The 12,358-nt window shown below is 45.8% G+C and overlaps 1 protein-coding gene across 1 annotated transcript; it reads right to left on the bottom strand.

Moving 5' to 3' along the window:
• Window positions 1-2,512: 2,512 nt before the first annotated feature.
• LOC308236442 (cell adhesion molecule CEACAM21-like) lies at window positions 2,513-9,041 on the bottom strand. Its single transcript, XM_080646115.1, has 3 exons — window positions 8,874-9,041; window positions 7,606-7,959; window positions 2,513-2,906 (listed from the first exon to the last, which is right to left on the bottom strand). Exons 1-3 carry the CDS (start codon window positions 8,953-8,955, stop codon window positions 2,632-2,634), a joined length of 711 nt encoding a protein of 236 aa, XP_080502241.1. The 5' UTR covers window positions 8,956-9,041; the 3' UTR covers window positions 2,513-2,631.
• Between the last annotated feature and the right edge of the window lie 3,317 nt (window positions 9,042-12,358).

The following is a 12,358-nucleotide window of genomic DNA, read 5'->3' as shown; positions in this document are numbered from 1 at the left end:
GTCCAAATGTCAGGACACTAATATGAATCTTCAAGAACCTTATCCTTTCCCCCAACCCTGTTTCTCACCCCTCTCACCTAGCCAAGTTTGGGAGAACGGCACTCCCACTTCACTACACCAGCTCCAGTGGCTTCTAAATCAACAGGTAGAAGGTAGACCCTCACTCATATCCCTCATCCCCATTCAGAACCCTCGCCAAAAGAGCCCACCTGCAGGGCCCCTTTAGTTTCCCTTGACCTCATATAAAGCCTAACATCTCCAAACACCCCAGGCCTTACAATTTATCATCCTGGCTCTGAAGAGATACTATCACTCATCAGCTCTCCTCTATGTCCACACTTGCTTACCCACAATCCACCCCTGGCTAGGTGTCAAAGGAGTATAGCTAAATACCCCAGAAGCCACAAGGCACAGGAAAGATTTATTTCCATTTCCCAGGATCTGGATGTGGATTATCTAAGAACAGGCACTTGGTGATTGTAACACCAAAGAAGAAAACAAGTATGAGGACTCCGGTCTGGCCTGAGCTCCAGGTCATGGGGGACACAAAACAGCATCTTTTAGTGACAGCCTGTGGGTGGCTGACAAGTAAGGGACCAGCATGTTTACTAGAGTTTCTAAGGATCAACACAGAATATTTGTTAAAATCTCTGTGACCTTGTTCCTTGAAGGTGCAGTGAAAATGAATGCGAACACTGTTGATGGTTTGGTCCCTGTGGATGTGTGCCCTTTCAGGCCTGCATGTCTTCTCAGATTCTGGTGCAAAGGCCATCCTGAGGCAACCTGGAGCCTCAAAGCATCTAAGAAGTCACGTCAGATGCTGCTGTGGATGTCAAGTCAGAAGGGTGGCAGGAAAATTTGAGACCTTTATTTGGAGAATATTACCCTGATAAGGAAAGAATTTGGAAGATTTGAAAATAACATAAGGATCCACACTGTGAGCAAAATGACAGAATCAGCTAGTTACAGGTAGATGATGACAAAGTAAAACATGTGTCCAACAAATTTAAAGAGGCAAGAAAGACATTATTCAGAACCATGCAATAAGGCAGTGAGATGGCACTCAACACCCCTGAAAGAAAAGGCTGGGGAGATTTTAAGAAAAAATAAGGAATTATAGGCATCTGTGTTTTCTAATTGGCTTTACAGAAAGGAAATGTAAAACATTTCCTGAAATCCTGACAGGAGGTCTTTTCACATCTTTGTTGTAAAGGTTCCCCACCCAAGTTAGGCTCCTACTCTCCCTCAGTGACTGGGCCACAGGGACACCAGGAAGATTAAATTTCAAAGGGATGGGGCCAGGCCCTTGAGACAGATATTCTCTGGGTCATAACACTGGCAAGAAGTTTTTGAGGAGACTTGTGTATATTTCAAAAGTGCAGAGAAAGACTCTGCAATTACTTATTACAATTACATTTATAAAATAAATGGTCTAAGGATGGAAGACAAAGGCATGTTGTCAGAAAGAATCTGTGTAAAGGTTGGTGACTCTGAGGGAACACTAAGGCCTCTAGTTCAGAACAAAACTGCTTTCTGCACAGCGGAGGGAAACACAACTAAATCTCTTTTAGCCAAGACCCAGGTTATATCTTTATCATTTCCAGAAATTTATAAAGAGGTGCAATTTCCCACCCATTTATAAACAAAGTAGCTGAGAGTTCCTGAACACAGCCAGGATCTTATCTCCCAGAAGGCTCTGCTTCTGGAGTTCTCCATAGAGACATTACATTGCTCTCTACAGTCACCTTCCTTTTGACCACAGGTTATCTCCAAGGATGAAGAGTATTCTCCATCCTACCACATGGCTGGTGTTGCTGGATTTGGCCTGATTAGTGACCTAAGTGCAGAGGAACTGACATTCACCACATAGTTTGCCCTGATGCAGGTTTTTCTTTGAAACCGAAGATGGGACTTTTAACAGTCTCTTGAGGTTAGGAAGACTCACCCTAGCTTTGGGTAATGACCTCATCTCCAAGAGATTCCAAAAGGCCCCACAGGTCAAACTTAGCTTCATAAAAGGTGAGGTCATTTCTAATTCTGTGGGCAACAATCTGAACTAGGACATTTGAGGCAAAACCTTGGTTTTATTACTAAGGTTTCCAATTATACCCTATTAACAAGGAAGACAGAATCCTATTGAGTTTATGCAAATAAGTCTATAGCCATACAAATAAGAATACTCAAAAAGACTTAAGAAATTTTTTGAAGTAAGTCAAAGAGGGAGAAAAAAGATCAGTGTTGTTACCCACATGGGTGTCCTCCTGTCCATTGCCATTGCCAACAACAGTGGCTGGGCATCTATTACATGTAGCCTTGGAGAAGGGACAGAATTTGTATTTATGCAAACTCATCATGTGCACCCAGAGTAATCACAGAAACACTGCCATTCTCTTGAAAGACTCAGTTTCACCTCCACTGTGGAGATGGTACAACTTAGATCACACAGAGGTGGGATCTGGTATAGAAAATAACCTTAAGTCAACAATAATGACAATGTCAGCTCTTTTTTTTTGAGCATTTATTGACTCAATGCAAGTTTTCAAAGGACTTTCCACCCTCACAATATATCTACTTAAGGGTTCAAAAATTTTATTCATTTTAATAACATAGAGGAAGGGAGAAGGCTCACTACTATTTTACATCCAGGTCAACCGGTTCACTATCAGCAGAACTGATGGGGTTGGACACTTCACACTGGTAACTCCCAGCATCCTTCTTACTGACAGGGTCTATGGTGAGAATTCTGTTGTTCCAGGACAGCTGCATCCGCTCCGTCAGCCGCAGATCCATGCCATTGAAGAACCACTGGGTGGAAACTGCGTCTGTGTAGCAGGTCATGACTACGGCATCCTTATTCTCCGTGACTGTTGTGCTGCTGGCTAGGAGTGTGGGTACTCTCACTGGCTCTGTGGAGAAACAGAGGGCATGGCTAATTGAAAGTGAGCTTGGGACCTGGGCCATGCTGCCTCCTCAGACATGTTAGCCACTGAGAGTCCACTGTGAGCTCTGTAATGTCACCAGAAGATGGTTCTGATCTCTGCAGAAGGACAATTGTGTTTATTCAGATGACAATGTGTAGGGAGAGGGCTGCACCTCCTCTCTGAACCCCGATCACTTCTGACCTGTTCCCATGGACATCTTTGTAGTATCAACACAGAGAACCCCATTCGCAGCCTACATGCCCTATAACTTCACCATAAGGTGAAATTTTCCTCTCATGAGCTTTTATTGACCCTTTCCTAGAAGTTTTTGTTTACAAAAAATTCCGTGTATGTTGGGAAAGGCAATCTTAACACTTCTGTCCTGTCCACGAGTGGGGCCAAGGGGACTTTACAGAAAGTGAAAGGGCATTTAACTGTTGTTAAATAACTCATTAGGCAATAAAGATGGCCCAACCCAGTCTTCATGACCTTGGACCTGGAGAAGTTCCATCTATAGGATTCCTCAGTCTAAACAGGACTTTATTTCCAGGCCTGCTGATTGCATATAATTGTGAAATAAATCACGAAAGAGAAGTGGTTATAATTTTAAAAGAAAGGAACTGTAAGAATAGGAGAAAATTACTTAATATGGTAAAGGCCACATATGAAAGTTCACAGCTAACACATTACTGCACGGAGAACCTCTGAAAACAGTACTAAGAGCTTGAATAAGACGAGGATGCTGGTTTTCCCCTAATTCTACTAGTCAGAAATATCATGCAAGAAGATGAGATAAGAGATATCCAATTTAGAGAGGAATAAGAAAATAGCTTTTTAAAAAGCCAACGTAATCTTATTGTAGAACACCCTAAAAATTTCACCACGTACATACCTAAACCTACTATTAGAACTAATAAAAAAGATGAAATTGCCAGAGACAAAATCAACACCCAGCATCATTTCCATTTATTAAACAAAAATGAAAAATCCTCAAATAAAATAAAGAAAACAATTCCGTTTACAATGGCATCAAAAAGACTAGAACACTTAGGATTAAACATAACACGGTGGAAGAAGAATACACTGAAATCTACCAAACATTTCTGAAAGTAAAGAAGAAACAAATACATGGAAAGACATCTATGTTCATTGATTCCAAGACCACCAACTATCTACATATTTGAAACAATCCCTATCAAAATCCATCCCAATTACTTTTTTCAGAATAAAATAACCCATCTCAGAATTTATGTGGAATTTCAATGGATCCCAAATGTTTGCAACAACCTTAGAAATAATGAATTGAAATTGTAGGCTCACAGTTACTAATTTCAAATCTTACTACAAAGGGAAAGTAACCAAAATAGTGTGACACTGGCATACAGACTTCTATTTGTCAAAAGACACAATCAAATGGTTTTGATAAAGGAGCCAAGACTGTTCAATGGAGAAAGGACAGTCTTTTCAACAAATGCTGTTGAACAGCAATGTTTACATGCAAACAAATAAAGGGGACCATTGCTTATACCATACACAGTAATTCAGTCAAAATGGATTGAATCCTAAAGGTAAGAACTAAAATTACAAAACTCTTAGAAGAAAACATAGGGGTAAGCAGTATGACATTGGGTTTGGCAATGATTTCTTGAATATGACACTAGAAACTTAGGCCAGAAAATATCAGATAATTTAGATTTTTGTCAAAATGGAAAACTTCTGTTCATCCAAGGACACAATCAACAGAGTGAAATGTGATCTGTGGAATGGTATAAAATACTTTGCAAATCAATAATAGGATGAGGGCTTAATATCTGGAATATATAAAGATCTCTTACAACTCAACAACAGCAACACCAAATAACCTGATTTTAAAATGGGGAAACCTCTTGAATACACATTTCTCCAGAGAAGATATACAAATGGTCAGTAAGCCCAGGAAAAGATGCTAAACATCACTATCATTAGAAAAATATAAATCAAAACTCTCAAAGTCGATGCTTGTGATATTGGGTTTGGGTAACTCCACTGAGCAGGTAACAGGAGAATACTGTCCTGTGTGGGACACTTGAGTCCTCCAAGAGTTCTTTTTTTTTTTTTTTTAATATATTTTATTGATATTTTACAGAGAGGAAGGGAGAGGGACAGAGAGCTAGAAACATCGATGAGAGAGAAACATCGACCAGCTGCCTCCTGCACACCTCCCACTGGAGATGTGCCCGCAACCAAGGCACATGCCCTTGACCGGAATCGAACCCGGGACCCTTCAATCCGCAGGCCGACGCTCTTTCCACTGAGCCAAACCGGTTTCGGCAACTCCAAGGGTTCTTCAATCAGACTTGGCACCTCTCAACTCTCAGCCAACTTAAAAGAATAAGGCAGGTCTATGTATCACAAGACAAATGCCTGGGGATCTAAGCCCTCCGAGAACTTAAATCCTCTATGTCTGTGATAAAGCACAGCCTTTCTCAGGAGCCAAGACTTTTCAATGGAGAAAGGACAGTCTTTCAACAAATAGTGTTGAACAGCAATATCCACATGCAAACAAACGAAGGGCACCATTCAATATATTAGCAGGATTTGGTTGTGGAACAACAGAGGACCTAGAGTTAGAGACACCCCTCCACCCATCCTCCTACACCTCTCCTACTTCTTCACTGACCAGCTGACTTTAATTTTTTTCTAGCTGCACAGACTTTCATTGCCCAGCTGAGGTGTGTTTCTAAGAGGGACCATATCCAAGGACATCTTAGAGACTCAGACTGGAGCAGAAATAAAACATGGTTACCAGGATCAAGTCTGTGGTCAGTTTACTACTCAGACCCCGGGGCCAAGAGCTGGGTCAGGCCTTCCCAGGTGAGTATGACTAACATGAGACAATGTGCCTATAAATGATAGAGCAGAACCCAAGGAATTAGCTAGAAAAGATTGCAGGGACAAACAGGAGCTGACTGTGGCAGCAGAACCATATGCTTTGCCCTTGGTCATTACAGTCAACTTCCCTGTACTGAGGGCAGGGAGGCTTGTGCAGATGCAGAAGGGATGATGGACAGCAAGATGGGAGCATGGATTGCTGACATTCTGGCCCTTGTGGACCATTTGTGTTTGATGTTTCTGAGATAGAAATTTGGAAATATCTTAAAATTCCCCCATATGCAAAAATTACTATTAATACCCCAGGGCCTAAGAGCTATAGCAGAAAGGACTATTTCTCTAGAGCACAGCAAAGGGTCTGAGACATGGGTCTCAACCCCTGGAGTGACAGGAAGCCTTTCCCATGTGGCCAGAGTTTCAAGGACTCTGAATCCAGGTTTCAGCCTCTGAAGGGTTTATAGATCATTCTTTCCTTCAGAAACCATTTATTTCTTCCTAATTCATCAAAAAAAGTGTGTTACATCTTGATCCCTTAGCTGGTTACAAGTGTAAAATGAGGAGTGAGCAGGCAAAGTCCTTTTCGTTATATCCAGTGGGCGTGACACCAAGACATCAGGAAACAAATCAGTGGTTTGAACTCCAGTGCAGGGAGGGGTGGATCAGCCACCTGAGGGGAAGGTCTGGGTGTCGCCAGCACTGACTGATGATTACTGCAGTTAATTTGGTTCTAGAGTACAAATAAATTAATTCTCCATTTGGTGTTATTTCTCAGACCAAGATTTCTCTCTCTCTCTCTGAGCTGGGGATGCATAAGGGAAGATCTAATCCAATGTTTGCTTTAGGGATCCCTCTGGGATGGAGGAGAGGATGGGAGTATGGCTGTAGACAGACCTTGAGTGACTCTCATGGTCTGGGTGGCCCTGCTTTAGTGACTCTATCCCCCTGTGCCTCAGTTTCCTCTCAATGAAGTACGATGAACATTTGACTGCCAGGGTGTTACTGTATTAACAATAAAATATTCACAGTATCTGACTAAACATTGGGACAGGGGAGCTGCTCAAATGACGGGCATCTGTTATTGATCAACAACAAGAGAGAGTCTCCTGGGCTGATCCCTGGTGGACGAGGAGCTGCCAGGAGCATCTTTTCTCCTTTTTGTTCCCTGTGATTCTGGCGTTTCTCTGGACTCCTAAATTTTTCAGTGTAGTTCACAAATGGTCTGGTCTCCTTGTTCATCTGTGTTATCCATACACAGTCTCAGGTGAAGGACCACTCCTATCCAGTTGTGGCTCATGGGGCTGAGCTCTGGCTGGTGAGCACTCAAAAGCCTTGTGACTCAGACACCCGGAAACCATTGCACCAACTCAGCTCTTCCCAGGAGGTTAACCGCAACCTGACACAGGGTCCCTCTGGGGCAGGGGGTCTGGGAGGGGATGTCAAAGCTGAGCTTCTTTATGAGGATTGCAAGGGGCTCCTCAGGTTGGGCCCTGGCCCAGCCCTGCAGGGTCTTTCTCAGGATCATGGTCATGGGGAGGGGCCCAGGGACCTAGACTGAGACTGGTCTCCCTCTGCTGAGCGACTTTCATCAGACTGGTTCTTCTCTCTGTGGTGAATGTCTGCAGGGCTTGAATCCAGGAAGGGAACTCTGACCTTAGAAAGTTCATTTCCACTGTGTGTGTCCTACACTAAATGCCCAAACCCAACTTGGAATGTGAGGCAGAAGGGGATGGAGGAGAGTCCAGTGCTGTCAGTCCTGTGTGTGAAGTGAAGTTCACCCACCCAACACCCAGAGGTCAGAGAGCCAATCACTCACGGTATACATCGAGCTGTCCAAATCCTATTTCTTTCTTTGAATCTTCAAGGCGAACTACTACGGTGTAGATTCCTGTGTCCTTCATAGTGACCTTACTTATATGCAAGGATCCATCCAAGTCTATTTCTTCTCGACCGGTGTATTCTTTCCCTGTCCTATAAAATACGACGTTCTCTGCAATACGTGCAATAAAACGTTTGGGATTTGCCCCTTCCCCCCTGAACCACGAGAAGCCTATAGCATTAGGAGGCATGTTACGGATGCGTAGAATCACATTCTTCCCTTCGGCAGAATAGGTTGACACAATAGCGAGTTGGGCAGTGGTGGGCAGGCTCCAGAAATTTAAGAGTGAAACTAGGAGGGAAAAGAGAAATTGATAAATATTTGGAGCTCTATATTGGGATGGAGAGATGAGGCCCTGGATTTGGAACAGGTCTCTTCATCTCTCATCCTTGGTGTTTGTGTGTGTGTGTGTGTGTATCTCCTGGTGGTCAAGGTCAACAGCATGACCACCAATACTTCAACACCTGTGAACCTGTTACTTTTTCTGTTTCTCAGTCTCTTTTCCAGGTGTCTGTTTGGCTCACCCACTCACTGCCCTCAGACCCCTGCTGACCCTTAGGGGTATCCATGGGAGGCACCTTCATGAAACACTTCCCTAAAGACTTTCTGTTAATCACTTTCTGATCTGTCTCTGCTCTGTTCTTTTTTAACACTTGTGGGTGCCTGACATCACATGTAGATATTTTCTTATCTCTCTCTACCCATAGAACGTGAGCTCCATGGGGACAGGGGCTTGTCAGATCTTGCATCCCCAGTGCCTGCAACAGGCTGCAAACACCTGTGGGTGAATGAATGTGGGTGAATGAGTGCTCACCAGCCAGAGTCCTGCACCGCCTGGCATGTATTTCTCCCAAGGCTGGTGGTAAGGTCAGTGTTTAGCACCCCTGGTTAAGTTTTTCTGGTGCCACCTGACATAAATTGTTATTATTATGGTCAGTTTTCAAAATTCAATACTCAGTGATGAATAACTTAGGAAGTAATATCAATTGAAGTTTCCCTGCCCCACTCGACTTCCAGGTCATGAGATTTCCCTGTTACCTGTTACCCATCTCCCTTACCCATCCTACTCTGCTCTCCTGTCCTCTCCCCTCAGGTCCACACAGAGCGATCTCCTCCACTCTCACAGCACTGTCCTCCACAGGAGACCCCAGCAAGGCCCCATCTTTCCTCCTTCAGTCCACCCCCAGGAATTGTTCCTTCCTTACCAGCCAGCAGGAGCCCCTGCCATGGGACAGGTCCTCTGCGGATAGGGGCTGAGAGTGACTCCATGGTGTCTGTTGCCTGCATTGTCCCTCCCTTTGCGAGAAGAGCTTGGATTCCAGGAAAGCTCAAAGGCACCGCTGTACAAACTGATGAGATCTGCTGTCCCTCTTCACTGTGCACTGGGCCTCCTCCTGGTGCAATATCTCTTACCTGGTCACATGGACCAGGGTGGAGTTTGTGCCAAGGAACCACCTCCTCCTCCCCTCATTTGTGCCACCTTTTTTCCCTCTTTCCAGTTTACCATCCTTCTGTATTTTGGTTCCCTTGGAACTGCTGAGTTATCTGAACACACACACACTCACATGCTCTGTTTGGAAAAGCACCAGCCTGGGGACCCAAGTCGAGGGCATTCCCCATGGTTCCCAGTGAGGTGCACAGTAGCCTCCACCACAGACCTCTGTCTTTCACATTTGACTTTTCCCTTCAGAGCAGGAGCTCTGGGGCCACCTCAGGAACTTCTTTTACAGGGATGTCACTGCCACTGTGCATCAGATCACCTGTGGAACTTTGTAAAGATTGTGATGCCCAGGTGACACCTTAGATGCTGATTCAGCAGCTGTACCACTAATGTGGATGCCCAACCAGAATGCGATCTGGTGATGTGGTGATGGGGCAGCTTCTCCCCCTCTCCTGGGAGCAGGGAGGGTCTCCAGATCCTGTTAAAATGCGGATTCTGACTCAGCAGGTGTGCGGTGGACCAGAGACTCTGCATCTGACAATCTCTCAAGGAAGGTGGGTCTTACTGGCCTGTGGAGCCCACTTGCAACAGCAAGTCTGATGGAGGCACGTACCCCCTGAGAGGATGACCAAGCATTGGCCTGTGCTGTGTCTTGGCCTTGGGTCTGCACAGGGAGTCCCACAGGCCCCAAACCTGGGGATTATTTCTGTTTATGACACAGACACCCAGCTGGGCACCGGGTCTTCCCGGTGTTCTCAAATGGGCTGGGAAGGTTGGATTTCCTCCCAACAGGAAGGCCACAGAGGTGTCTCGGGGAGGGGTGAGAAGGGGTCACGCTGGGTGGTGACAGCTGAGTGGTCCCTCCCTGTATCTCAGGTTGTCACCAGCCTGGCCTTTGCTTCCAGGGACAGAGACCCAGGAAGGGTCTCAGGACCAGGAGTCTCAGAAGGACCTGCAGTTCCTGTGTGTGAAGGGGAAGGTGTTCTGTGTGCCCTAGGGAGAGAGGGCTGTGGTGGGAGGCCAGGTTGCTGTGAGCTCCCTGGTATTCAGGGGCTAGTTTCTGGGAGACGCTCCCACTGTTGGCTGAGCCTGTCCTTGTGCTCCCTGACCTTTGAGGGGGAGTGTCTGTCCCCTGCCTGGGGGAGTTTCCTTTCCTTACCTCACCTTGTTCATGGGTTGTGCCAGGCATGGCGTGGGGAGAAACAAATAGAGCCCTGAGAAAGCAGGTGCTCTTAGGCCCTGATAAAGTAAGAAACTTCCCAACCTGTGAAGATTTTTATGAGTTTATTTGAACCAAGCTAACGTCATATCCCTGGAACACGATCTCAAATCCTGAGAATGGCAGTTGTGCAACTTATTTTATACATTATAATAAAAAAATGAAGGTGGAAAAAGTTGTGTGAAATCCATTAGGAGGCTAAGAAATCTCTAGAATTGATAAAAGCAAAATGGAGAAACATACTTTTATTTTCTTCACTTTGGTGGGTCCAGGATTATTAATATTTATAGCACATAGAGAGGTTATGCAAGGAACCAGGTAACATAAGAAGTATGTTGTCTCATATGCTGGTCCCAGAGTCTGTGCCTTCAAATCATGCAAAAAAACAACTACTCTGATGTGTCAAAGGTATGGTATCCCAGATGCATAAGAACAGGGAAAGGGCTCACTTAACGTAAAGACTGACATTTGCTAAGGAAGCTGTGTGCCTGTGACATGTCTACCTGCCATCACCTGCCCAGTTAGGCATTTGTGATCAGACCACACTGTGCGTCACTGAGTTTGTCAGGCCTGCCATGTGACCTGCTGGGCTTTTCAGGCTTATTTTACAGCCCCCCTTTTTATTCACGGGCCCTAGAAGTGGCAGGTGGGATGAAGCAGGCACAAGGGTGGGGTCCAAAAGCACCTGTGGGAGCAAGGGATGGAAATCAAGCTCCTTCTCCAGCTCCTTAGGCAAAGCCAGGTTCATGTGTGAATTCCCTGTGTAGTCTGTGTGTCTAAATGTCACCCCTGGAGAGCAGGAGGAGACCTGCAGCCAATGTCAGGTGCTGCACCAGGGATGCTGACCAGAGGGTAGGAAATGATCCTGACACCTGGGCAGAGGTGGGCCCTAGCCTTCAAGCTCAAAGGCCAGTCAGTCTGGGCCCAGTCACTGTGGATTTAATACGCCTGACTCCATCCCAGATCAGGGTGAGCCCAGCAAGAGGACAAGATATGGGGTTCCTTCCATCTCTGAGGGGCCAGGGGCCAGAGTATTTTGAGTCTGGTATCATAAGAACTGTCCCCTCTGGTGGATATGCTATTTCAGGAGGAGCTCTCTGTCCCAAAGGTTACAAGAACAGGGTCTGGTGATGTCTCTTCTGAGGCTTTTAGTAGAGTGTGCCAACCTGAAGGGCTGATCCCCCAAATACCCTGTGTGTCTCCATCATAGCATTGGGATGTTGTATCCAGTCCCCTGTGTCCCTCTCTGTCATCTGCTCTAGGCCTCCCACAGGGCACAGCATCTGGAGTGGCTCCACATGGAGTGTCACCCACGGGGACTCTGTGGGCTCCTCTGTTAGGGAAAGCAAGTCTCCTATGGGACCCTCAGCACCTCTGAGATGGAAGCAACCCCAGATCCTGGATTCTCCTGTCCTATCCTGCTGAGAACATTCCCCTTGATCCCGAGGACATCATGGGTGGGTGACATGTTCAGGGAATACAGGCAGGTGTCCCACAGACCAGGGATTTTCGGTTTAGGAGTCATCCCCTGAATCCTTTGAGGTCTGTGTGAGCTCTCTTTTCCCATGGTAGTACCTCTACCTGGGGTGGAAGATCCAGAGTGTCTGCCAGGTCAGGGCTCTGTGAGAGGACAAAGAACACAGGATGCTGTCCAGGTCCCAGGAATATGAAACATCACTCACAAGGTGGAAATGGGGAGGGCTGTGATTTTCTGGGAATGAAGGAATGTCTGACCCTTCACTGTTAGTTGGTTCTGTCTCCTGCACCCCTGATTGTATGAGGGGGGAAAAACCCATCCCTGGATCATCCCCGGACACTTTTGACCTCCTCCCATGCTGATACAAATGCCCTCGTGCCTATAAGGAACACTAGTGTCACACAGGTGACAGACTTCCATTGTGTGGTTTCCCTCATCCATTTAATGAGTCTTTACTGAAAATCTGTGATGTGTCAGGCCTGGGATGGGCCCTGGGAACTCAGAGAACAGGACATACTTGGGACCTGTGCTCATGGAGATTACCTTGTAGCAA

This window comes from Plecotus auritus (assembly GCF_963455305.1).
Source record: "Plecotus auritus genome assembly, chromosome: 10".
NCBI lineage: Eukaryota > Metazoa > Chordata > Mammalia > Chiroptera > Vespertilionidae > Plecotus > Plecotus auritus.
Note: the sequence above shows the minus strand (reverse complement) of the source record. Positions and strands in the feature narration are given on the sequence as shown.

What these genes read in the sequence shown, in the direction of transcription:
- LOC308236442 (XM_080646115.1), bottom strand. Translation starts at nt 8,955, where the DNA reads ATGCAGGCAACAGACACCATGGAGTCACTCTCAGCCCCTATCCGCAGA. An exon ending in GCAGGGGCTCCTGCTGGCTG is followed by an intron (nt 7,960 to 8,873) that starts GTAAGGAAGGAA and finishes TTTCCCTCCTAG; the next exon opens with TTTCACTCTTAAATTTCTGG. An exon ending in TGGACAGCTCGATGTATACC is followed by an intron (nt 2,907 to 7,605) that starts GTGAGTGATTGG and finishes GTTTCTCCACAG; the next exon opens with AGCCAGTGAGAGTACCCACA.